The 27,533-nt window shown below is 36.1% G+C and overlaps 1 protein-coding gene across 1 annotated transcript in view; it reads right to left on the bottom strand.

Annotated features, from left to right (window-relative positions):
- Positions 1-17,432, bottom strand: part of LOC306888531 (GMP synthase [glutamine-hydrolyzing]) — a 40,096-nt gene extending 22,664 nt beyond the window's left edge. Inside the window, exons 1-10 of the mRNA XM_079446885.1 lie at positions 17,258-17,432; positions 14,110-14,288; positions 13,053-13,167; positions 12,380-12,477; positions 12,202-12,305; positions 11,881-12,074; positions 8,166-8,331; positions 7,277-7,428; positions 6,803-6,976; positions 6,382-6,487 (exon numbers count right to left, since the gene is read on the bottom strand). Coding sequence (XP_079303011.1) covers positions 6,382-6,487; positions 6,803-6,976; positions 7,277-7,428; positions 8,166-8,331; positions 11,881-12,074; positions 12,202-12,305; positions 12,380-12,477; positions 13,053-13,167; positions 14,110-14,288; positions 17,258-17,284 — 1,315 coding nt within the window. The 5' untranslated portion in view covers positions 17,285-17,432. The remainder of the gene's footprint in view (positions 1-6,381; positions 6,488-6,802; positions 6,977-7,276; positions 7,429-8,165; positions 8,332-11,880; positions 12,075-12,201; positions 12,306-12,379; positions 12,478-13,052; positions 13,168-14,109; positions 14,289-17,257) is intronic.
- Between the last annotated feature and the right edge of the window lie 10,101 nt (positions 17,433-27,533).

Genomic DNA, 27,533 nt, shown 5'->3' with positions numbered 1-27,533 from the left:
GGAAAAAAAAGAAATGTTGAAATATTATAAAGGTGCAACAATATCTAAATAATGTTTATGAGATTGTAAACAACAATTTTATTGTTATTTTGTGAAAATAGTTCATAAACAGAGTTGACCCTTTAAGTAACAGAATTGACAGAATTATCCGGTGGACTATCAAATCTGTTACACTATTGTCAGCATTGTTATTCAACCTTGGTAACAGAGTTTGACGGTAACAGAATTGACGATTTTATTTTAGCCAAAAACTCCACTTGCTGACCTAAATGTTAAGAGCACATGACACTAATGAAAATATGATTAAAAGACCTTTAAATAACCCAATGTGTGATCAGTAAAAAATTCTCTTTTCCTTTTGATATTGTGGTAACAGAGTTGATGTTCTACAAAATAACTCTTGGTATAAGAACTTTTTAGATTAAAATATTTTCTCAGAGAGACAACACATCCTTTTCAGTGCTTCAGATCTTATCAGTGAGGGAAAGTGACATCATTTGCTGTATCTTACACAGTTTTGGGAGATAATTCCACCAATTTTAAGGGAAAATATGGTACAGTGACAGAGTTGACGCAAGATTTATGGAAACATTTTTTCACACATTTTAAGAAAAAAGTTAATTTTAAATAATTTAATGTTGTAGAATTAAGGAAGTGACTATTTAGGGCTTTTATAAATAAAATGAACAAAATGTTACCAAAAGAAAAGTACTATAAAATATTTTGATTACACAATGATACATGATGGAAAAAATACACTGACTAATTCGGACAACAAGAAATTGTGATTTTCAGCTATTTAAGACATTTTTTAAATAAATTATTATATTGTTATAGACTGTAACAACTTGTAATTCATAACAATGAGTAACAAATTATTAAAATAATACAAAATACAACCATTTGAAAAAAATTCTGAAGCCGCAATTATAGAATCACCCATAAATATAAATAAATATATATATATATATATATATATATATATATATATATATATATATATATATATATATATATATATATATATATATATATATATATATATATATATATATATATATATATATATATATATATATATATATATATATATATATATATATATATATACACACACATACGCACACACATATATTGCAACACCTGGACAGACCAGGGACTTACGTGAGGATCCCATTTGTGGACCTTAAGCCCGGCTCACACTGTGCGATTTTGGCCACGATTTGTTCGTCTGAGACAAATTTTGAAAATCCTAAAATCCTAAAAGATTCCTATAATCCTAGGCTAAAATCGGTTGTCTAGATCGCTGGTTTGACATGTTCACCGACAGCCGATTAATGGCTGTTGCGATAAATTTTTTCCTCCGATTAAATTCTGGCAGTGTCAGAATATTTCAGACACTTTCCTCAAGTTTCCTGCAGTGTGACATCTCCTACGACGACCGTCAAACCAAGAACCAATAGGAGCACTGAACTTGATGACGCAATTAGCGCAACAACTTCAAACCATTCATTATTTGTAAAAACAATATATGTACAAAGTAAAGTTTACTTAAAGTTTATTTATTAAGGGGCAGGATGTTTAAACTCGAATAACAAAATTACCTCAAGTTCGCTCTGTAGAACTGGAAGTCCATAAAGTCCTCTTTTGCCCAGCCATGACTTGCTCCACACACGTAGTCTTTTTGGTTTTTTTTCTACATCAAGGCATGTAATTAATAAAACTAACGCTACACGTTGCTGTTGTTTGCTAGCTACCATTATAGCGAGAGAACGCGGGTCATGTATTGATGACGTAAAACTCCAGACAAGTCTTCTTGAGTACGTCCGTTTTTGTCGCGTCTATCGTACAGTCTGACATTAAGACAACTGAGATCCTACAGTCTGACATGGGGATCATGTTCGTACAGTGTGACAAGCAACAATCGCAAAAGACTATTAAAAATCGCACAGTGTGAGCCCGGCTTTAAACACTATCATTCCAAACCTCCTCCTGCCCAAACTAACTCAGCTCTCCGTCCCCACCTCTGTCTGTCACTGGATCACCAGCTTCCTGACAGACAGGCAGCAGCTAGTGAGGCTGGGAAAATACACATCCAGCACCCGTATGATCAGCACTGGAGCTCCTCAGGACTGTGTTCTCTCCTCACTGCGCTTCTCCCTCTACACCAACGACTGCACTTCTAAAGACCCCCTCTGTCAAGCTCCTGAAGTTTGCAGATGACACGACACTGATCGGCCTCATCCAGGGCGGTGACGAGTCTGCTTACAGACAGGAGGTTAAAGAGCTGGCTGTCTGGTGCAGTCTTAACAACCTGGAGCTCAACACGCTCAAAACAGTGGAGATGATCGTGGACTTCAGGAGAAACCCCCCTGCTCTCCCCCCACTCACCATTATGGACAGCACTGTAATGACAGCAGAGTCATTCAGATTCCTGTGCAGCACCATCTCTCAGGACCTGAAGTGGGACATTCACATTGACTCTATTGTGAAAAAGGCCCAGCAGAGGTCGCACTTCCTTCGCCAGCTGAGGAAGTTCAACCTGTCACAGCAGCTGCTGAAACAGTTCTACTCCGCGATCATTGAATCCGTCCTCTGCACTTCAATAACTGTCTGGTTCAGCTCAGCTACCAAATCTGACCCCAGAAGACTACAGAGGGTAGTCCGAACTGCTGAGCGAATCATTGGTACAACCCTCCCCCCTCTCCAAGAGCTGTACTTATCCAGAGTGAGCAAAAGGGCTGGTAAAATCACTCTGGACCCCTCACACCCTGCACACTCCCTCTTTGAACTGTTACCGTCTGGTCGAAGTTACAGAGCTCTGTGCACCAGAACGACCAAACACAAGAACAGTTTCTTCCCTCAGGCAATCCATCTCATGAACACTTGAACTCTTAACAATAAACATGAAACACAACACTATCACTTTTTATTTAACACACATACTTATTACATTTCAAATTTGCACCTAACATACTAAATTGTCTATTTTGCACATTGTCCATTTTGTATATTTGTACATTATTTTTTTATTATCTGTGTCCTGTCGCTGTCATTCTGTCGCACTGTGGAGCTACTGTCACCAAAACAAATTCCTCGTATGTGCAAACATACCTGGCGATAAAGCGAATTCTGATATATCCAAACTTTTGACTGCTAATGTGTGCTTGTTGTATAGATGTAGCTGGTGTTTAGTATTTAAAATATTTAATGATTATTTTTAATCATAAAAGTATGTACAGTACATGTAGTTGTTTTTGCCCTTTTTGACACTAATTTATGGTTATGTACAGGAAATGATGGGGAGTCAAAATCAAAGTCCACAAAAACATCATGGCTCAGTGTATTATATTTTTTTTCCAATTGCTAGACCTTGTCTCTAACACATTGAAGCATAATGTGTTGTGTTAAAGGCACAAAAAAAAACTACAACTCACAATTCGTTTTAACTAAAGGCCGGGACACACCAAGATGACTTCAAAGAACTAGCGGCGACAAAAGCCGACGGTGTTGTCGCCTGTTGTCGGCACTGTCTGGGCAAAAAAGCTGTGCTTGAACACACCACTCAGACTATAACCTGCGTGAGAGGAATTAACTGTCTATATCAGCAGATATCAAACGTATATATTTGTCATTTAAAGCTGCAGTCCTTAACTTTCTTTGGTAAAAATGATCTGAAATCAGTATTTGAGCAAGTACATAACCAGTCAGTGTTTAAAACCCATCGCCTTACTTTAGCCCGATTCACAATGGTTATCTTATAATAATGTTTTCTAATATGAGTGGTACGGGTAGGTTTTCGCAGGAAATTCGAGCATGGCACTGCGTCATTACGTCACGTCTGTAAACAAAGACGTTTTCCTGGCTACTAGGCTATCAAAGTGAGGAGCAGCTAGAATAATTAAATGTATATTTTAATGGCGAATTGTAATCCAGAAAGGATTATGTGTTTATGAAACACATGTGAATGAAATTAAATTAGATTCCAGTTTTAAATGTGCTTCTGATTACAGATTACACAAGATTTGCATTTTAAAGACAAACAGTTCGAAGGGAGCAGAATTAGCTTTTTGGGATAAAAGAATTTCTTAATATGAAATTCGAATGGCATGACAATTAGAGATTAGACTACAGAAATTGAAATCTGCATGCTAATACACACTATACACAGTCACGCAATGCTAATAATTTGAGAATAAAGTATAACAATAATTTGCACAGTTTGATGTGATATGAGCTAACCGATCTTTAGATTAAATCACCAATGGTAGCGTGATTTATTGTAATGCTTTTTTCCTCAGTTGGTCAGAATAAACGTGGCAGACTTGTTACTTGTTCAGACGACAATATACGATGAACATTCTTATTTGGGTCATATATTCCAAGACATAGGCTAAAATCTGTGATTGCGAAATACAGTGAATATCCACACCGGTGCAGTGACTGACAGCCACACATTCACCTCAAAACATTAGATTAATCCGCGCTGGAGCCGTGCCGGCGCATAACCCACGCAACGAAGATAATTCAGCAATGAGCTGCAATTGCAGGTTTTCAAACTGAGATGGCGACAAAGAGGCAAAACTTATGGACTGCAGCTTTAAAGGTCATATTGTACACCTTTCTAGAGTTTTATTTTAGGTTTTGATGTCCTTAAGAATATATATTTGCGGTATAAGTACCAAAAACATCTCAATATATTTTTACAGCTCCTCTCTCAGGAGCTCTGCTAAGAACAGGTCGATTTGGCCTGTTTAATTAATATTCATGCGCCTCTCTTGTGATTGGCCTGTTGTTTTCTGAGTGACACATGACCAGGCCAACCACAGGTAACTACACCCTTTTAGGGCCGACGTCACAATTACGTCACAGCGCTAGCTGGAGGCAAAACAAAGGGAAAACTGGAGGTGGCCCATTCAAACCAACGCAGATTCGGCTACATAAGGAGCTTAAAATATCATCTTGATGTGATGTTGGGTGCAAGAATCGACGTAACACAGCCTCAAATTAGAAATGTGATCGCATACCTGCTGCCACTGCAGACAAAAAACCGACAACAGCTGTGGTTAAACACGATAAAACGAGTGGACTGGACAGAAACAATCGTCAAAAATGCTCGCGCTTGAAGCGCACACTTCTTATCAGAAAAGGTTCAATAAAGTATTGTCTTTTGTTGTTATGGGCGCGTCTAAAGATTTCTTGCATCTCACGACTATGTCGTGTACGAAATAATGTCTGTGTGCAAGTGTGTAAAACAACAAACTGACGATTTATTTATAATCATTTGTAATTGTATATACATTGTTGTGATTAATTATGGCTGGAATAATAATGTAGCTGTAAAAATTGTTGCCTGCTGAAATGTAAATGTATATACATCTTCATCATGACTAGATAGACACGGTGAGTTTGTCTTTACTATACATGTTAGACGTGATCCACCTCATAGTAACAATCCTGTCAGATCGTCCGTCCTTTGAGTGAACGTGTAACGTTACAGGTCAGCCGATCTGGTTTCGTCCGTTAAAGTTAACCTTTTCGACATGTTTCCATGTTGTTGTTGCTCAGCAATGGCATGGACGCGATGTTGTCAAGTCACCTTTATTTATATATAGCGCTTTTAACAATACAGATTGTGTCAAAGCAACTTCACAATATCAAAATGGGAAAATAGTGCGTCAATAATTGTAAAACGACAAGATTAAACACTGAACACATTGAATTCAGTGATATCATCGTCCAGCTCAGTTCAGTCTGGGGGTTTGGCAAAAGGAGGGTGGGACAGTGAGCAGTGCTTGGGATGGTGACTGAGTAGTTCGGACGTCACAACGCCTCGTGAAAAGGCACAGCTACTTTATGCAGGCTGTGTGCATTTTACTGTGGATTGACTGTTTTGAAACTTGTATGGTTGCTACATAGCCCCTAGACCCTAGTTATCATGAAAAAAGCCAGGAAATTTCCGTTTTGACAATATAGGACCTTTAAAATAAGAAACCGAAACAAGGATATACAAGATACACAAAACGTAAACGAAGCAGCGCTTGCTTACCATTTTTAATATCAGTTATTTAACTTTCTTCTTTTTAAGCGGCTCATGTTATGAAAATATTCACATATTGGAATGCTTGGGTAAGATCGCGTAACATTAGATCAGTTCATACTCTCGCCGACGGCCCCGACGCCAATTCAACATGTTGAATCAGGCAAACTGCCACTGACCAGAGCCGATGAGTCGAACACACCAAACAAACTAGCCCGACAGACGCTCACCGATGGCCCGACGTTGGCTTGGTGTGTCCAGGGCTTAATTATTCGTGAAACTGAACCAAATTCATTTTTAATTAGGCAGAAAAGGGATTTGAATGTTTCTAATGATCTTACCAGGGAAGGGGTGTCGGGAGACGATTTCTTCAGGGAGCCCCAGCTCTCGACCTAGTGCTCTCACTTCATCCTTATGGAAATCCTTCAGCGGTTCGATTACTTTACCCTGAAGAACAAGACGTTCAGAAAAACCAGCAAACAACTGTTAGAATCAAGCCATAATTGAGTTCCTCTAACTTGAGACTCCCATTATGCGCTACTATTCTGGCACACTGCAGGGGGCCCTGATTATATTACAGACAAATATATAATAAAACCACTTTCTCGGTTCACCAATGTTGACAAAAACTGTTAAACTGCATAAATACAGAAAAAAAAAATTTGTCTTTTATATAGATAAAATGGCGAGTTACATGACTTTAATAACAGCAAGCAGGACTCAAACCTGCAACTACAATGCTGGTACCATGTTAATCTTTACCTCATCTCTGAGTTTGCGGATGAGCTCTGTGTCGTTGTGGTGAGTTTTGATAACTTCGGCCTTCCCGCTAGCCAAGTGAGACGCACTCTCGATAAGGTCTGGCCTGAGCGTGCCTTGTGCCAAGAACACATCCTCTGGCTTCAGATTCATCTCTCCGATCACCTCATTTGCAACCTAAAAAAGAGAGCAAATCAGAGCCTCACTGTTCTGCTCCAAACTACAATCCATCATCTGCTAAACATTCTCAGATCACTTCGTAACTCAAGGGACTTTAATGCTCTATAATAGGTTTATTCTCCAGGCGAAGTCTTGTTTGATGTATACACAAGACATTTTAGGCGAATCAATACTGAAGTCAACAATTACCCACACTAACATCATTAGAGGACCATCTGATAATGATGACATCATCAATTCAGTTACTGGTCGAACAAGGTCTGGCACACAGTCATCTAAAAAAGCAGAGCTACACACTTTCACAAACGTATCCCCAATGATTTTCCGTTTCTCTTCTGGATTGGTGGTCATGTTGAGCGTTTTGCTGATGCGTTTCCTGGGTGTGCGATCCTCTTCTGATATTGGAAGGGTCGTTGTGCCGTTGTAAAAGGTGTGTGCAGCGTTTACAACTGGAAAGCAGAAAGAGTGACTTTTTAGCGAGTCTCAACACCGATGTATTTTACTTGTCATTCAAAGGGACAGTTCAGCCAAAAATAAAAATTTGTTGTAAATTTACTCACCTTCAGGCCATCCAATAGGTGACTTTTCTTCAGTAAAACAATAAAGATTTCTAACTGAAACCGTGCTCCTTGGTGATCCATAAAAATTAAATCAATGGCTACCGTTACTTTGAGAGTCAAAGGAAGTATATCAGGCAACACAGAATTAATACCCATGCCTCCTGATGCTATATAAATGTTTTATGAAACGAAACAATAGGTCTGTGTAAGAAACTGAACATTATTTACAACATTATTACTAGAGACGCACCAAAATGAAAATTCTGGGCCAAAACCGAAAATTATGAAAATACATTTTCTGTTATATTTTCGAAGATATCATCAGTAGCCATGGGTATTAATTTGTGTTGCTTGATATTCTTTCTTGACTCTCAAAGTGACGATAGCCATTGGCTTTTATTTGATCAATCACAAAGCACCATAGTTTCAGTTAATAATTTTCTTTACTGTTCTAAGTGGATGGCCTGAGTATATTAACAGCGAATTTTCTTTTTTGGGTGAATAAATCCCCCCAAAAATTAAATAGATAATAAATGATAATGCATACATAAAATAAATAAACTTGAATAATCAGAAAGAAAGAAAGAAAGAAACTAGAGTACCAAAAGGAACCTTCTGAATGTTACCTTTGAGTTTGATGCCGAGTTTAGTCAATGCCTCCTCAACACTTTGACTCTCTCTCTTTCTCATGAAGCCGTTGTCGATGTGAACAGCAATCACTTGCTCCTGATTTAGGGCTTTATTCAGCAGGGCCGTGCACACAGTGGAATCTACGCCACCACTCAGTAACACCTGCACACATATAAACACACCGAGATCCTGACTCACTTCGGACTGTAACGGGAAACAAGACATCCAATAAACCCAAATGTTCAAATACACAGAATAAACAGTACACCGGAGAAGACTTTGGATGGAAAAACACAAATAATATTACTATAATATTGTGCTCATTAATAGATAATAAATCCAATAAAACCCTCAGTTTATGCTCTAGAGAGAAGACCCACTTTGCAGAAGCTCAGGGAGGAAATCACCTTGCTTTAGGAAAGAACACTAATTGGAATTTTTAATTAGTTGCCCACACACACACACTTACACATCCTACCCAAGAACTGCCTGGAGCAACAGCAATTAATAGGAATTAAACAAATTAGAGTATTATGGCGCTAATCACATATGTGCCTTCAACCAAACAAAAGGCCCATCAAAGATCGAGAAAGATCAGTATCTCATTGAGCTCAAAATAACAGTAACATCCACCAAACATGCATGCAAGTATTCGCTAACCAATTAAATTTAAGCTTTACTAAACATAAATCTCTTAATTATTATAATTAGTGAAGGATTCCTCTTTAAATGTGACATGTCTAATTTCTGTGCCACTAGAACAGTGCTATTTAGTAACATTTACCATTTTTGGGCCAGAATTACTAACAGCTTGCGGCAGCGCAAACCATCTTTTGGCATTAAAATAGTACTATCAGGATTTATTAAAGACGTGCAGTGAAGAATTAACGCTGAAAAGGCGTGGACACAGTTATTTTTGCGCCTGATCTTATTGAATATGCATTTGCAGGAGTTTCCATATCAGACGCAAAATTTCCGGGAGGAGAGTATTAAAATGAATCATGCAACGCGATTTACTAACGTTTGCGCTTGTCAAATTGCTGGCATTTGCGCCATTATTTAAAATCATGTCTTAAAGCAGTCGTAATTTGCGCTGCTCTTGGAAGATTGCGCTGGTCATTATGGAAAGGATCCATCTGCGTTCTTTAATGTGCACATTGTCAGTACGGCTGGGTAGCGTTCAAAAAAATTCGATATCGATACCGATACCTTGAGTTCGATACCAGTTCCTGAACGATACTTTTTTTGATACCAATTTTATGAAATCAGTTTTAACAAAATTACATTTTTTTAGTTTATTAAAAAAGGAAGATTACTCAAAGCCTCATCTCCTGAGCCACTGCACAAAGGAACAAAATATATCCAACACAATAAATCAGAGCAAATAGTTTTCACTTTACACTTCTGTTAGGTTACGTTTACACTAGTGCGTGTTCGTTTTAAAACGCATAGCTCAGACAGAATCATCATTTCTAGGGCTGCAACAACTAATCGATAAAATCGATTATTATCGATTATGAAAATCATCGACAACGATTCTCATTATCGATTAATCGGGTCTGCCCACAGTGCACGTCCAACTTCAGCTGGTTAGTCAAATTACGGCGCTGAATAATGCATTTCTATGGACAAAATGCATCTAAAAATAGTGGAGGAAACAGAATGAGATTCTGCCGGAGAAGCACGTAATCCAAGCTGCCCAAAACATGATAATTCTTTATTTCAAGCTTTAAGTTAATGCATAAGAGTAATGGCTTGCCCTGTCAGGCGCTTTGACAGATGCGTGTGCGTCCTCAGCACAAAAACGTTCAGTTTACGGTCATATCCTTATCTATAAATGCCACAAATTCACGCGAGCATTTCCATTTTTGCATAAAGGTCCGTCCTGACAGTCTGTGTTAAGTTTAAAATACCGAATGAGCGCCGGCGCGGCGGGCGCGCGCACGCGCGTCAGACGGACAGAACACAGTAGAGAGGGAGACAATTAATAGGCTTTTCAGCGCAAACATATCCATTGTGCTGAATTGTCTGTTGTTGAAAGTTAATTTAAGGTTTAAAATAAATTAAAATATTTTATGAGAGTAGGAACTTTAAAGGGATAACAGCGTGTAATTGTCTGTCTGAATATAAACATGAGACGCTCCATAACGGCCTTTTACAGGATAAAGAAATGACGAGGTGACTGTGATCAAAGTAGTTCCTGCAGAACATTACTCTTACCTGTTGGTTAACACTGAGTTTGTGTTTTTATTCGTCTTTATTATTATCTTTATTATTTTAATTTTTAATAGAGGTTTAAACTATATTCAATTTTTACAATGCTTAACAAATTTATGTAAGTTTTTTAACAATGTGTTTATGTAAGGTTTGTGCCACTGCTGCTCTAAAGTAACAGTATTGGTGATAACCAAAATCATTTTTCGGCTTTCTGTACTGGTTAGTACTCCAATATGTGTAAGCTCTTTAGTAACAGTAGTAGGCTATTTTTAATGCTATAATATCATTATTGCTGTTATCTATGAAAGAAAACCAGAGCACTTATTTTTTCTTGTATTTTTTATTTGAGTATTTTTTTTTCGCGATACCCAATTGCAGTCAAAAAGTACATAAACAATACCAGCAAGAATGCAAGCTGTTATGAGGCCATTTTTTATTATTATGTCTAATAAATGACAATAACATTTTTAAATTTAAACAAATTTGACAAATTTCTAAAATATGTTTTCTCTTTATTATGATAAGTGGTCTAATAAATTAAGCACTGTATGTTTTCATAGCATTCAGTTGTCACGTTTGTTTGAAGGACATTGGGCAGAATGTGGAATAGTGTTTTTTTTGGTCAATTTTTTTTTATCCGATTAATCGATTAATCGAAAGAATAATCGGCCAACTAATCGATTATCAAAATAATCGTTAGTTGCAGCCCTAATCATTTCTAGTCATTTATTCTAGGTTGCTAAAGACTTCAAGAAAATTCTATTAAAATTAAAACATGGAAATGTGTGATCATTGCTTAAAAAAAAAAAAAAGTTTTAATCATTTTAATAGTAGCAGCATGTACATTCTGCTGAACAATAGTAATATATTTCTGCCGCAGTGTCTTCCAAGTTAAACCAAACTTTTATTTTGACGGGTTGCCATGAATACCTTTACAGTTCTGTGTGTATATGGTATCAATTCAGTCGGTGCCTAAAAGAGTATCGAACTCGATACCCAGCCCTAATCACCTGCAAAATTTTCCCCTCCCATTGGTACTTTTATGGAATTGCGCTTTAACACTAATTTGCCGTGTTTAGTAAATCTGGCCCATAGTATTTAACGTTTTGAATTAGCTTTTAGTTTTATATTTTCGGTATTCGTTTAAATTTTATTTTTAGTATTTTTATGTATTCTGTCATCTTTGTTAGCTTTTTTTTTTTTTAGTTTAGCTTTACTTTTATTTAAATTTTAGTTTTAGTAATTCAACTCAAACTTGACAAAGCGAACTTAAGCTTTTCATCTAATGTTTATATTTATGTTTTAATTCAATTACAGAAAACTATTTTTTTTTTATAGTTTTAGTTAACAATATCAACATTTGCACTAGAATCACTAAATGTAATTGCAAAGAGAGTGAAAGTTTCCTGAAACGCGCTCCCATCTGCTATTGGTCACTTTAAAAATAATTCCACGGTTAACCTGTGATAAATGATTGTTTTAAATGATACTCACCAGAACTTTGGATTTGTCCACCTTCTCTGTGATCTCCCTGATGCAGTTCAGCTGACGGTTCTGTACTGTAAAGTTACTGCTACAGCCAGCAATCTCAAACAGGAAGTTGCGTAGCATGTCCATCCCCCTCTCAGTCAAATCGACCTCTGGATGAAACTGAGTGCCGTAAAGTTTCTTCTGCTCATTAGCAATGGCTAAGACAGAAATGAAGATGGGAAACGTCTTAAACCACAAACATCCACAAAGAATCCAGCATCAGTAACACTTTTTTTTTTTATCCAAAGCATGTCTAGGAAATATTCTTCAGGTTCGCCTACCCACCGGCAACAATGTTTCCTGACTTTGCAACAACTTTGAATCCATCTGCTACTTTATCAACACTGTCTCCGTGTGTCAGCAGAACATGCTCCTCCTTTTGCAGCCCCCTTGAAACACACAAAAGGGTTTCAGCACAAGAAAACTATTAACTACTTTGCTGCCATAATAAAGGGACTTGTACCTGAAGAGCGAGCAGGAACTGTCCAAAGCAATGCTGAAAACACCATCCTCCCTCACACTCTTCCTGTGTACTGTGCCTCCAAAAACTTTGTTAATCATCTGGCAAACATACAACAACCATTTAGTGCTTTGACATACTATGTGTATTTTATGAGTTTTGGAAATTATACACTACCGTCATTTATATTATATATAATATAATATAATATAATATATATAAAATGTATCTTCATTTCAAATAAATGCTTTGAAATAAATGAAAAAAATGAAAACAATTGTATCCCAGTTCTTGCAAAAATATTAAGCAGCCCGACTGTTTTCAGCATCGATAATAATAAGAAATGGTTCCATATTACCAAACCAGCTTATTATAATGATTTCTGAAGGATCATGTGACACTGAAGAAGACTGCTGAAAAATCAGATTAGCCATCACAGCAATAAATTAGATTCTAAAATTTATTAAAATAGAAAAGTTATTTAAAATATTTTATCAAATTCACATATTGCTGTTGTACTGTGGTTTTTGATCAAACTAATGGAGCCTTGCTGAACATAAGAGACTTATTAAAAAAAAAATAATGCCAACTTCAAACTTTTGATTGGTAGTAATAAATCAAATTTTAGCATTATTATTATTATTGTTGTTATTATTATTGCCAATTGGTTTCTCACCTGCATTCCATAGCAGATTCCCAGAACTGGTTTTCCGATGGTGAATATAGCTGGATCAAACCAGGGTGCATCTTCAGCATAGACAGAGTTTGGCCCTCCGGATATAATAATGGCCCTAACATTGGAGACAATAATTTGATATACACATTATAAACCAATTTACATTAACCAAAATATAATTATAAAAATCCCAAGTGACTGCGAAAGATGGAAAGAGTCTCTGTCTGTCTGTTGAATCACTAAGACTAGGAAAGTTCTAATGCAAAGGCCAGATCATCTAAGCCACTTATCTCTCCAACATGTGGGTTACTCTGTCCTTCTATCAGCCACATTCTGAGCCTCAATGTTCTCAGCTTCAGGAAAACACAACGGCTTAGTTTCCTTTTATGTCCTCACAGGTGGAATGCACAGCACTCACACGGCGTTCTCTCAAGGACAGACCGACTAACAAAACAAACCAATATGACCATTTAAATGATAAATATAATCCATTTCTATAATAGTTTTAGGTCTTAAAGGAGAAGCTGAGTGATTATAACTGTACAGTAACAAAATGTGTTTACAGCCCCCGATAATGCATTCAAAAAGCTTTTGAACATAGAAAATTGTCTTTATTTAATTTAGAAAATACACAGTATTTATTTATAATACCTAAAGTACACAACGACTCTAATAAATCATGATCACAATTTTTACTCTTAGCTGCACCACACGACCGCTATTTAATCAAACCTGAAACACAATGGAATAAAACACACCAATACCTAACATTTTAACTTTTACAACCCAATAGCAGCGTTTTCCCCATTAACCACAAAGTTTAAAGTTTCAAACTAAGAAACCGTGCTGCAAGCAATGAAGGTTAATCATTCGAATGCCTTCTGCTTTTAAAGAAAGAAGGCCTTTGATTCACAGAATGTTAGTTCAGATACTAAAGCCAGTTGTTACCATATCAAACATTTCTACTTTGCAATTCAATTAGGTTTTCCTGGCAATTTTTAACACGAGAACCAAACAGCATCAACTACTACATCTATCTTGGCACCGATGGGCTCACCTGAAACCCTGCTCTCTGATGGCGAAGGCTGGCGTCTCCAAAGGCAGAATCTCAGACTGGACAAATAGCTCTCGTACCCGCCTGTCAATCACTTTCCCGTACTGCGCTCCCGCGTCTAGGATCACCACAGCACCCTCGTAGGAACATAAACCATCTTTAGGCTCTCCGACGATATCCAGCTGCAGATACACACACACAGATAGCACAATGAAGAACACAAACTACGTAATTCCCCATGCTAAGCAAGTAAAATGCTACTAATTAAATTTGTGATGCATTTAAAGGCGCATGTGTGCATGTGACTGGAGACTAAAGATGTGCTGCTTCTGATAAATCAGTCACGGCAAGGTGATGGCCGGTGTAGTGCATAAATAAATCAATTACGGCCTGACCCTGCACATTGTGGTTTTAATGTAGTCATTTCCAAAAATGTGTGGTATCAGGCATACTGATTAATTCGCAAATATTTGGTCATTTCAGTCCAGTTTGGTTATTTTACATAATAGAATTATGCTCATCTTATTAAATGTGACCCTGGACCACAAAACCAGTCATAAGTAGCATTACGATTTTCCATGAAGATATTTTGTAAATTTCCTACCGTAAATATATCAAAACATAATTTTTGATGAGTAATATGTAGGGATGGGACGATACACCTACCTCCCGATTCGATACTATCACGATACTTGGGTGCCGATATGATATGTATTGCGATTTTTTTAAGAATTTGATTCTACAAGTATTGCGATTTTTGTTTTTAAATCTAGACCATGGGGAAAAAGTTGAATGATACACTTAATATAGACTGTCACAATAAAAAAAACACACATCTTAGCAGTCACTATTGCAATTCGATATTACTATTTATTGTGATTTTTGTTTGCTTATTAAATACCAGACAATGGAAAATAGTTGTTTATACCCTTTAAAGAGACTGTATGATGAGTCATATTAACAAAAACAATGCATCACATCTTTCTGAACTTTATTTCAGGAGCAAACACATACACGGTGTATATTTAAAGTACCTTGAACCATGCAACTTTAAAGTACCAAATACCAAAACCCTGAACTTGCACATGAATATAACAGTCAAATGTTCAACAAAATACTTTCTGAAATAAAATAAAGTGCTGTGTTACTTTGCATACCGTTTTAGTCATGTTTAGTTGTGTTTTCCCGGCAGATGGGATTCAAAACGTGAAGGTGCAGAAAGAATTCTGGAAGAGGTTTGATCCCCTGCCTCCGTCATGGTTTTGCTTTCTCACGCCGGCTTGAAACGTACATCTAACATCAAACATCATCTAATGTAGTGGCACTGTGCACGCAGAACGATCGTTGTATGACATCAAAGCACCGCGAGAGCTACAGAGAACAGATGCTCCACATGCTTTCGAATCGCTCTCGAGTTGAACACACCTATAAATTTCACCCTCTGTTGGAATTACAAAGTGCTAAGTTCTCCCCTCCACCTCTTAGGAAAAATAAAATAATAAAATAAAAATCGATTCTGAGGTAAACCAATCGATTTTTAAATAGTTTTTCAAATATTGCGATAGTTAGGTGAATCGATTTTTTTCTCCCACCCCTAGTAATATGCATTGCTAAGAACTTCATTTGGACAACTTTAAAGGCAATTTTCTCAATATTTTGATTTTTTTGCACCCTCTGATTCCAGATTTTCAAATACAGTAGTCAACATTTGAAGTGGATCAAAAAAGTTCAAAGTTGTGCTAAGACATGAACGCGTATTGTTTTTGTTTTAGAGCAACTTTGATGAAAGGTTTTGATCCACTTCAAAAGTTGACTGCTATAGTTGTATCTTGGAGAGCTTATTTATTCAGCTTTCAGTTGTTGCATAAATCTCAATTAAAATAATAATAATAATAATAATAATACCCTTCTGACTGGTTTTGTGGTCCAGGGTCACAAATAACAAATACAGTTCCACGAACATATTTATATATTAATTTATATATCTTTATATCATGTGGCATCAACCACTAATAACTTTTTTTTTTTTTTCCTTAAGTACAAAACTGCCTATGGTTAGTCAAGTTTCTATATTACACACACACACACACACACATAAAGTATCAAGTATCTAGATGAGCAATTCCAGCACAAGGATCCAAACTTTTTCAATTCTCAAGAAAATGCGAACACAACAAAATGCATAAATTGATGCTTGAGGGATGGGCAGTATAAACTTTTGAGCAATTATTGGACATTAATCATAACTCTGTTCATTCTAAATAACTTCAGATCAGTGAGATAAAAATAGATCACCTATTATATTAATAAAGACAGGCAATGTACATACTACAAAATCATGCATCTCTCACTATAGTTTATATAAGCACGAAACGCTCCACGTGGTTTGAGAGCAACACGAAAACAGCACTTTCTTCTAATGGACTCCAGCACACAGTCAAATAAAACTAAACTGTGGAAAGGCGCCAGTAAAATGCAATTAAAGTTATTTAATGAACACTTGAAAGAGTGCAAACATTAACTGGTAGTCATTTAATATCCAAACATGACCCATCTCCAGTGTGAAAATGCACTGGCCTGTACACCATTTACAGTTCATGATAGCATGTTAACACAGACCAGTTCAACTTTTCAGTCTGCCCTACTTAAATGTATAAAGTATAAATCTTTTGTAGCTGCATGAAACTCAACAGCGTTTCACGGCTGGCTGTTGATTTCCGCCACAGCTCTGAACCCTCATTAGCCATGGCAGCTCAGCATGTCACATTGATTGTGGCTAACTAGCATTAGCTTTGAGCGCGCAAGCCCGGCTAACTCCATTCACAAGAACAAGCTCTGCGCGCGGGTGAGCCTCTGAGCTTCGCCTGGGGCATGCGATCATCTCACTATATCATAAACCATACCACGACATCATCCAGGTGGAGTGCTGTAGGCACGGACCGACAGTAAAAATTCACAATTACACCAAATATGCCTTAATAAATGTACAATGAACCAATGCGATAAACCCCGGGTCCGCGGCACGCTCTAAGTTTCCCAGCGCAGACAGGGCCGCGTGTGAACGGGGAGCACCGGTGGCGAGTACCGCTGATACGCACAAGGACGGGTAGAAAGGTTTGGGTTGTGTACATGCTTAGGCCGGTTTACTGACCTTGCTATCCCCGTTACACAGCGCCATGAATGTGTGATGTGGAGCGGACACTCTTGTCTTGCCGTGTTTCTGTTGTAAGCGTGTTCTCTTCCGTGTGATCGTTGACGGTGTCACCCACTCGCCTGCTGCTGGTCGCTTACTACTACAGCTCCGTATCTCTGCTGCCTGCTCCTGGTGTGCTGATAGGGAGGAGTTAGACGTTTAGACTCAGAGAAAAGTTTCTGTCTCTAATAATGAACGAATCCTAATAATTATTCGTTTAGTACTTTTGAAGAAGAAATGATTGGGGAAAATATACCCAAATAAATTATGAGATGATTTCAGATTCTATCAAAACAGATTTTACAAATAATAAATGCATTTAATAGGTTACAGTTATTGCAAGATGTGTTTGCAACATATTTCTGTAGCTAGAGTTTTTTTTTTATTTATTAAATAATTGACCCTTGAAATAATTGATCAGGATAGGCTAAATCGTTTGAAAATCGACGTTTCTTCTGTGGAATATATGAAAACTCTAAAGGATTTTATTTAGTTAGTTTCTTCATTTTATTATTTTTTTTATTCAAAATAATATTTTATTTTGTGTTGTTTTGTGCAGAAGAAAGAAGGGTGGACGGGTGAGTAAATGAAGACAGGATTTTCATTTAACTATTCCTTTAACCAATGAAACACAGTCATAACTTACGTTATTCAGTTATAGGCCTAACTGAGTTTCAGTAACCTGATTTCCAAGTGTTTTGATTCATAAAAAACTGGTTATTAAAAAATAAATAAATATATAAAAAAGAACTGGTTCATTCGGGACCTGGACTACCCTGGCACTGCAATTCAGTAGATCTGGTCAGAAGTCTGAGTTCCATGAAAAATATTTATTCCAAACCGTAGTCAACTCATCACAGAGACACATTATTATTATTATTATTATTATTATTTGTCCTCCAGTGGAATTAATGTGGTGTGTGTTTAAATAAAGCATTTACTCATGAAGAGTTCTGGTTTGCTTCATTTTTGACAACACATAACAGGAGAGATTTACTACACTGTTACAAAGTCAACTGCTATGCATTGTGAAATCGATGAACATACAGTGTTCACTGTAGCTTATATTTTCACACCCTCTCAATATGACGTTGACTTTGCACCTCTGCATAATATGACACCTAGGCTATATGTTTGCTCTGAATGCTGCCCAAATTCAGAATTTAAGTATTTAAACATTGATATGATAAGGCAATGCCAGCTTTGTAAGCTTTGGGCCTATTTGAAAACAGATGCAATTCAACCAGATGGTTAAATAAATGCAAACTGGCTTGAATGAGTAGAAAATAGCAGGGACTTTGGCTGCTAATAGAACAAAGTTTGATTTAGTTTGCACTCACACGTCTGGTCACATGTCTTTATTCAACATTCTCAGTCACATGCATCCACACACTGCACATACAGGCATCCATTATCTCTGTAGAGAGGAGATGTACTCTTTCACCGTGAAAGCATAATGGCTTGAGCACAAACAACACACTGCTTGTTTTTAAAGATCAACATTAATACAACAACGAAGTATATCATATGTATGAGCATTGCAAGTTACATTATGCCAATATGCATCACAGAAATAAGGTAAAAAGATGGTAAGCATATACAACACATTTCTTTTTTTCCCCCTTTCAGTTATGGCTGCTGCTTCTAATTACACACTGCATCTGTGGCCTTGTGTGAATGGCGCAGCTATTTCAGGCCATGGTCACATGTGTTTTAGTTTATGAGTTATGACTCTAGTTTGGTCTGGGGTTTAGAAAGTCATTACATTTTAATATGAGCTAGTAACATGTTTTGAGAAGCACCAGGAGGAAGACAGTGATTGATTCATACATTCTTGCCTATGCATCTATCTATCTATCTATCTATCTATCTATCTATCTATCTATCTATCTATCTATCTATCTATCTATCTATCTATCTATCTATCTATCTATCTATCTATCTATCTATCTATCTATCTATCTATCTATCTATCTATCTATCTATCTATCTATCTCTAAATATAATTACATCAAACAACATGTCAATAGTTTAGTTTAATTGCACATATATATATATATATTTATAACACTTTTTATTATAATATATTGTTTAGCTTACTGTTTGTGTAGGATATACTACTTTTTAATTGTACTGTTACTGTTTATATTCAGCAAGGATGCATTAAATGTGATATTCATTTGGCAGATTTACTCTGTTTATCAAAAATCCTGAGAAAAAAAGTATTAAAATTTTTGTATTAAGAAAATTTGATACAAAACACTGATAATAAGAAATGTTGTGAGTAATGGCTTTGGATCCCAGGAAAGTATATGACAGTCATTTAAATACTAATAATATTCTTAATATATTCTCAATATATTCTAATATTATAATATATTCTCAATAAATACCGCAAAAGAGACTTCCCTCCAAAATATAAAATGAATAAATAAATAATGTATAATATAGGCCTATATATATATATATATACATATATATATATATATATATATATATATATACATATACATATATATATATATATATATACATATACATATATATATATATATATACATATACATATATATATATATATATATATATATATACATATATATATATATATATACATATATATATATATATATATATATATATATATATATATATATATATATATATAAATATATAGCCAGTTATGGGGTGCTCTGTGTGCAATAATGAAGTTTTGCTGATGTCTTGTAGACTGATGTTATGATATTCACTGCACGAAGTTAAATGTTTAGATTGTAGGCCACTCATCACTAGATGTCGCTGTAAAGTTACAAACCTTATTAAAATTAATATCAAACTATAAACCATGTCAAAAATAACACGAGAAAGTTTTTGATTTTGCATGAGGTCACACACACACACACACACACACACTCACACACACACAATAGAATAAGGTTTGAGTTTGTGGGGGGAAAAAAAAAACTTTTTTCTTCACAATGTCAAATGCCAAATGTACCCCTAATTGTGGGGAAAAAAATATTTAAAAAATATTTTGCTTTAACAATCCTCTTTAAAATACTGCTGTCAGGAAACACTTCACAGAAGTAATGATAAGCACAGGCTAATTGACAGATGCAGAGCAAATAGGTGAGTAAACAGCAACAGGAAGATGTGCAGGGCTGGAGAGCAGATGACCAGTTTGTGGCAGGTGAGTAAGCCCCATAAACACACCAATAAGTCACTGACTGACAAATGTAGCAATGATGTCTCTTTCTCTTACAGGTTCGGGGGAGCAGACTTAGATAGGAGAAAAGGAGAGGAACAACGGGAACAAGGATGCAAAGAATAACGCTGTGGGTAAATACTTCAGGTAAGATGTACATTTGAGACTTTGGGTAGTCCTAGCCAAGACCAGACCTAAAAAGAGCATGATGTGTGGGTTTTTGTGTGAGTGCTGATGAGTGCTGGGGTGAGGCTCAGGTGCAGGTGATAATAGAGTGTGAGCAGGTAGAGACTGGAGATCATGACAACTGTAGATTCATTTAAAATAATGCAAAAACTACATTACCTGTTCTTAGCCAAACTTTTTTTAATGGACATCGCCTCCACTTCGCTTTATCTGGCAGAGTGCAGTTTTTTACAAGTTTCCTTGTGTTCGTAAATGTCCAGTAACAGAACGTTCCCTGAAGAAGAAAAAAGATTTACCATTCTTGAACTGATTTAGTCATGTAAATGAATGTGAAAACAAATACCTCTTTGGTTTCCTCCAACCATGATGTTGGAGTTATTTCAACAGCACTATCCTCAGCAAATTCCACAACTGCAAAACGTTTTGTGTCCATCTGTTGAGATAAAAAAATATACACAAGTAAATATTTAATAAAGATCATTTACACAGTGTATTATATTTATTCAATAACTTATTGCTTATAATAACTGATTTTAATCACACTGTTTATCCTCCTTGGTTTCTCTGAATGTCCTTAAATGGTAAATTAACAGTAGATCTTAACATTAATGCATTGGCAGTGTGTGTGTGTGAGAGAGAGAGAGGGAGAGAGAGAGAGAGAGAGGGATAAAGGTGGAAGGGGGCAGAGAGGGAGAGTGAGAGAGTTGTGTGTGTGTATATTTATTTGCTTATGTATTTTACAATATGATTTATAAAGATAAAGGAGATCCGCACTCATCCAAATTGAGCCCAAAAGGCTTATATAATTTATTATTCAGAGGTCACAAATTGTGCAAAAAAGTGCAAAAGTGCAAAACGTTTTCGGGTATTATCCCTTCCTCAGTGCCATGTGCTACGATGTGCTGCCTTTTTATATTATGAATTATACAATAATTATTTTTGTTCATTGTAATGTTTTGACAATACTGCACATGTCATGTCAATAAATTTAATTAGGGGGAGGGGAGTAGAGAGGGAGAGAGGTCTTAATAATTGTCTTGTTATTTCCTGTATTATATAATCATTCCAACTTAGCTCATTTGAATTTAACGAATACGGGAGAGAGAGAGAGAGAGAGAGAGAGAGAGAGAGAGAGAGATTCCTAGGGCATTATCTGGGCACATGCAGGATTGCTAAGAAAATCATCTCTTCTCTTTTTTCCACCATTATAGCTTTTCTTGTCAGCTGCCGTTCTGGTATGAGCTTCATAACAGCATGCCTTGATTGCACTTTGAAGCATCCAAGTATTCTTGAGTAACATGGATCTCTGAAAAGTGGTTCTGTTTTCTCAAAAAACTTGCACAGCAGCATCTGGAAACCATCATCTAACTCTTCTCTCTCTTCAATGGCCTCACAGCATTTCCCTTCATCAAGTATGAAGGCATTATTAGGCCTTTTGAATTTGGGCTCGGAGGCCTCCACAGACAATGGGGATGTTGACATCTCCTCTAGCCGTTTGAACCGTTTCCTGACCTTACAAGTCGTTTCAGCTTCCCAAGATAGTTTTCAAAAGGGAATACACTGCAAGCATCAAGACTGCCAAAAGCCATTGCCTCCTCTGGTAGATGCACCATTGAATGTACATTGTACACCATGAAGTGGTCTCCATATAGTTCACCTGCTTTTCCAACAAAGTATTTCATCAGCTCTATGCTGTAGCTGTTGTGTTCCACTGCAAGTTTAGGGCAAAGCAGAAGACTCAAGGCAACACTGAACATCATGACTTGATCATATACAGTAGCTGGTCAGCCAGAATTCCTTTAAGCACGATCTTTCCTGTGTAAACATCAAACTGCCGCAGTTCGGTTGCCTTCCACCTGTCAATGTCTTCCAGATTTCTAGGTTTCTGGGCAAAACAGCTGGGAATGACCTTTCGAAGTGACAGCAACCTTTGGGTCACATTGCTTATTTGCCCATAGACATTCTCACCTTCTTATGTCCTCTAACCCACACTGTTATTAGCCTTTTCATTACTCCAAGGCAAGCTTGGTGCATGTAATCAATCGGGAATTGTTCTACCATGTCCAGTGGGAGGCTCAGAAAGGGGGACAAAGGAGTGTCCTCATTTTCTTGACGTCTAGTCATTTCAGCACGAAACGTGTCATTGCTTCGTAAAGTGAGCTTATCAACCTCTGGATAGGTCACGTGCCCAACCACCCATGTGCCCTTCTGTGTGCATTTATCATACCCATAGTACTCAGAATACCGTTTGATCTTTTTTACCATGGCTCTTGTGGGTGCGTCACACACAACACATCTGATTTGTATTTCTTTTCCATCCAAACCATTGTCCAGAAGTTCCTGAATGTCCTTTAAGGCTTCTTCAGTAAAATCCAAATTTGTTGGTTTGGTGGCAGATGAATGGCACAGAGGATGGGCCAAAGATGTGTTTTGCTGCTTTTAAAAATAGGCAGGCCATCTATATTAAATGATAGCTCCAATGTGCTAACTCCTCCCGTAATCTCTCTTGGATAGCACTGCAGCTGCTCAAGAAGGCTCTCTCTTAAATTAAAATGGACACACTCCATTCCAGATTTTGCCACTGATTTAATTAGTCTTGGAGTTTTCAGCAGTGTCCTTGCTGTTGATGGGAGCTCTGGGTGTCCATTTTTTTTTAGTTCTTTCAGGAGATCATCTAGGGCATTATGCTTGATGAGGTGTTTTGTTGCCCATTCTTGTAAAAATGTTGAGAGTGAAGTTAGGGCCACTTCATCCTCGGTTTCTGAATTGCAGTTTTCCTCACTGGACCCATCGGCCACACTGTCAGGTCCTGAACTGCAGCTCTCCCCACTGACCCCAATTTCTACACTTTCAGTAACACTTGAGATGTCTTCATCAGTGTAATTTTCTTCATTAATTCTTTCTTGAAGTGTTACTGGATGAACTGATGACTCCTCTCCAATACACCTTTCACGTCTCCGTGCATATTTCCGCTGCCTTGTGTAGCGTTGCTTCTTGGTTTTCCAATCCATTCTAAATCCAAAATATTGGACTTGTTGAAAATTTCACTATATCTATTAGCAGAAAGTATTTAGTTATTTATATCAAAAACTGATTTCTTACTAGTTGAAATTTCAATTTACCATATCAGAAATACAGTTCTTACTAGTAAAAACCTTTATTTTTGGTATCAGTAATCATGTGGTTACTAGTGCAAATGTTTATACTTGATATCAAGAATTTAATTGCTATTGGTAGAAATGTTAATTTCTGATATCAATAATAATATAAAAAATATCATGAATCCGATTGTTACTATTAACCCATTATTGTCACACTTTCTGATACAGAAATCATCAGGCTTGAAGATCAGTTGAGTAGAATTTAATGGAAACCAAGAAACAAACAGCGTTAATCCAAACCAAGATAACAAGCAACCTTAATGAAACTAATTTTGTTGTTGTTTTGAAACAACTAGGCAGGTCTGATGCATGTAGTCAGTTGCTTTATACACTGGAAGCCTCAGTGGTGCATAAAGTTAGGTTATCCACCCCTAGGTAAGTCCATCTTCCCTGTGTCCTTCTGTGTGCATTTATCAAAATTATAGTACTTGTTTGAGTTAGTTTTATAAATTGATTCTGTGATGGGGAGTAACTGATTAAAAGAAGTGATAATACTAATGAACCTACATTTACATTTGAATCACTTCATTCAGTTCAAAAACCTTTACTGATTCATTTGAGTCACTGTGGGGCTTTTTATGCTCTTTTTTTGTTTTCTTCTGCTTCTCACGAGGCACCGAACAATCAATATTATGATCTTAACAACCATTTACTTTTATTTTGTGCAGATAATGTCATATGGGATTTGATTATTCAGAGAAAGCATTGCTTTGTCTACCAGCATGAGTTGTCATCATTTGTATTCTGTGTTGAGAAACGGTAAGAGAAAAAGAGAGAAAGAGAATATTTGCAATTGTTTCAGCTACGCACCATTATGATGATATTTGAAAAATACATGCTTCCTCCCTCTTTTCCCCTCCACTTCCCCATTTTTCGCACTTTTTACAACTGCTGGAGAGAACTAACCACTGCTGAAATAAGGGGGTTTGTGACACTCTAAGCATTTTTCTCCCTGTTCAGTGAATAGTGAAGCACACAGAAGATGTGTGATGGAATGTTTTTTTTTATGTATAATTTTTCATTATTTTATGCCTTTGATATGTATAGATATGAGTACTATTGAAGCCCTTTTGTTTACCTGTATATTATTATTATTAATAATTTCATCTCTTATTATTATTTTTGCAGGTGGTGATCTGTTAAAGGTTTCCACATTTAGCAGGTTTTGAAAGACCGAGGAAAGGTGTCAGGAAAGATACAGATGTGTGGAAGGCGAATGGGTGGCACAGTTGATTGGGGGGGTATGTACATATTCATATGGCGTGTAAACCAAGCTACTTGGCTACTAGTTAATCCTGACCAATTAGGTTGTGATAATTCTAAATGTTTTCTGTCATTTTAACTAAAACCATAAAGTTTCTCGAGCCCTTTGTAACCCACATTAAAATATGGTTTAAAAATTAAAACATAAATGCAATAATTAATATTATAATGAACATAGTTCATAAATAAGTTTAAAATGTATACATTTCAATGAGAGTTTATAGGGAAATTCAAATAAAAATCAAGGATGCCTATAGGAGATTGTTTTGACGTTTCCCCTTTAAGAGAATGACTCTTGTACAGAATAAACGGGAAGATTAAAGAAATTAACAAGTGCTATATACCATTATAATAAGTTGATTTTGAAACCCTTAAGGCTTAAAGAGACAGAAATAATTCTTACCTGATTGAGTATCTAAACAGAGTGGGGAAAAAAACTGTGGTTTTGGTGAGTTTTGTCTCATTTTATTGAACTTGATTTAGTTGTTTGTTTAATACCAGCTAATGGGCGTACGGCTAAAACCATAGATATACACCATTTAACAGTGATTGTTAACAAGATATAAATGTTTATATGAAAGATGGTGACTTTACAAGTGAGTCAATTGAATGATGTAGCATGATGCTATGGTTCCCAGTGTTTGTCAGTCTTTATTTATACTGATAGATTAATGCAATTCCTTTATGATCTGTTGGTAGGTAAGGTTTTAAACTCCAGTTCAGTGATACTGAACAAAAACTCTTCTGTTGTGTACAAGGAGAGGATGTACAAACTGCAAGTAATGATGGCGAGCCAACCCAGACTGTGACTTCCATCTTGGTTTCAACTGTTCCTGCAAAGGCAACCTGTTACACAGTGGATTCTCTGTAAACTGAGTATCCGGATCTGTTTTGAACTGAACAAGGCATCGATTTCTTCCATTCTTCTACGACAAGAACAGAAATCGAATGGAATTTAAGTAGCACACATTATAATTGTATTATTTTCATTTCATGTACAGCATCATGATATAAGGTATGATTGTGTTTCACATTGTTTTGAGTTTGAAATTGTCTTCCATGTAAAAGAAAAAAGTATTATCTCTGGAAACTAGCGAAACCTAAATAGGTATAACCTTTTAACCATTTTAACAACTAACTCATTTACCTAAACAGCTTATTTAACCCAAGTGGAAACCACAAAACCAGACTAATTCTAATTATATTTATATTTACTACATGCCTTTTACACATTTCCTTTACTTTTTATTATACCTTGTCTTACCTGCAGGATTTTTAAAATCCATTTTAATAATTGTTTTGTGTATTGCTTGTCTGTCTAACAGTAAAGTGCTGACTTTTTTATTTTAAAACTCCATTAAAACCTAGAACTGTCCTAGTAGCATCACTGTTGTGTTGGAGAACACACGTTATAACTTCCTTCAACTGTAAGTCTCCAGCATAGAAAAAAACTATCTTAGAGAAATGTTGCAAAAATGTATCCCATATCATTTCATTCTAGGACATTTATATAATTGTATGTACAGTCTTACAGTTGATTCCGCTTATGTTACAGTTATCAGATGATGGGATTCAGCACTGTAAAATTGTCAAGAAGCATCTGCAAATAAATAGTGATTAAGCACATCATGATTCTGTGCATGAGGATAAACCTTTGTGAGGTGATATGTTTTTAATGCTTGTAAATGCTGTTTGAAAATAAAAGTGGTAACAAACCTGATTCACCTCTTAAGATTACTGGTAATTTGCTAAGACCTGATCGCAATGTTGGGGGCCTTCCAGGAACATGGTAAGGCAACACTAAACCATTGTGCATGCATCCTCTATGTCTGATACACTATTTAAAAAAAATAAAAAACACTAAAAACTACATTTTTGTCAATGTCAAATGTAATATAACTATTCATTTTGAGATCTGCTAAAGAAAAAGAAAAACGGTTTTGAAAGGGATCTTTGCAATAATATATATTTCTTTAATTATAGTTCTTGTTTTCAAAAGTAAATAAAAAATAGAAAACAGGCTGCACAAATATTTAATTAACTAAAAAAAGGACTTTGCCATGTTCCTAATAATGGTCATATAATTAAGCATTTGATCACTGCTGTTAAAGCACAGAAAACATTTGCAACGTTTTAATTGGTTTAAGAAAAATTAAACCTAAAAATAACCCACAGGGAACGTTCCTAGAACGTTCTTATTTGGTTCCCCAAAAATAACCAAATGGGAACCATACGGGAACGTTCTGTGTTTGTTGGGTATATATATATATATATATATATATATATATATATATATATATATATATATATATATATATATATATATATATATATATATATATATATATATAATACATCTATCTATCTACATTAAATATATATATATATATATATATATATATATATATATATATATATA

The sequence above is a fragment of the Barbus barbus genome (assembly GCF_936440315.1).
Source record: "Barbus barbus genome assembly, chromosome: 22".
In the NCBI taxonomy this organism is placed as follows: Eukaryota; Metazoa; Chordata; class Actinopteri; order Cypriniformes; family Cyprinidae; genus Barbus; species Barbus barbus.
Note: the sequence above shows the minus strand (reverse complement) of the source record. Positions and strands in the feature narration are given on the sequence as shown.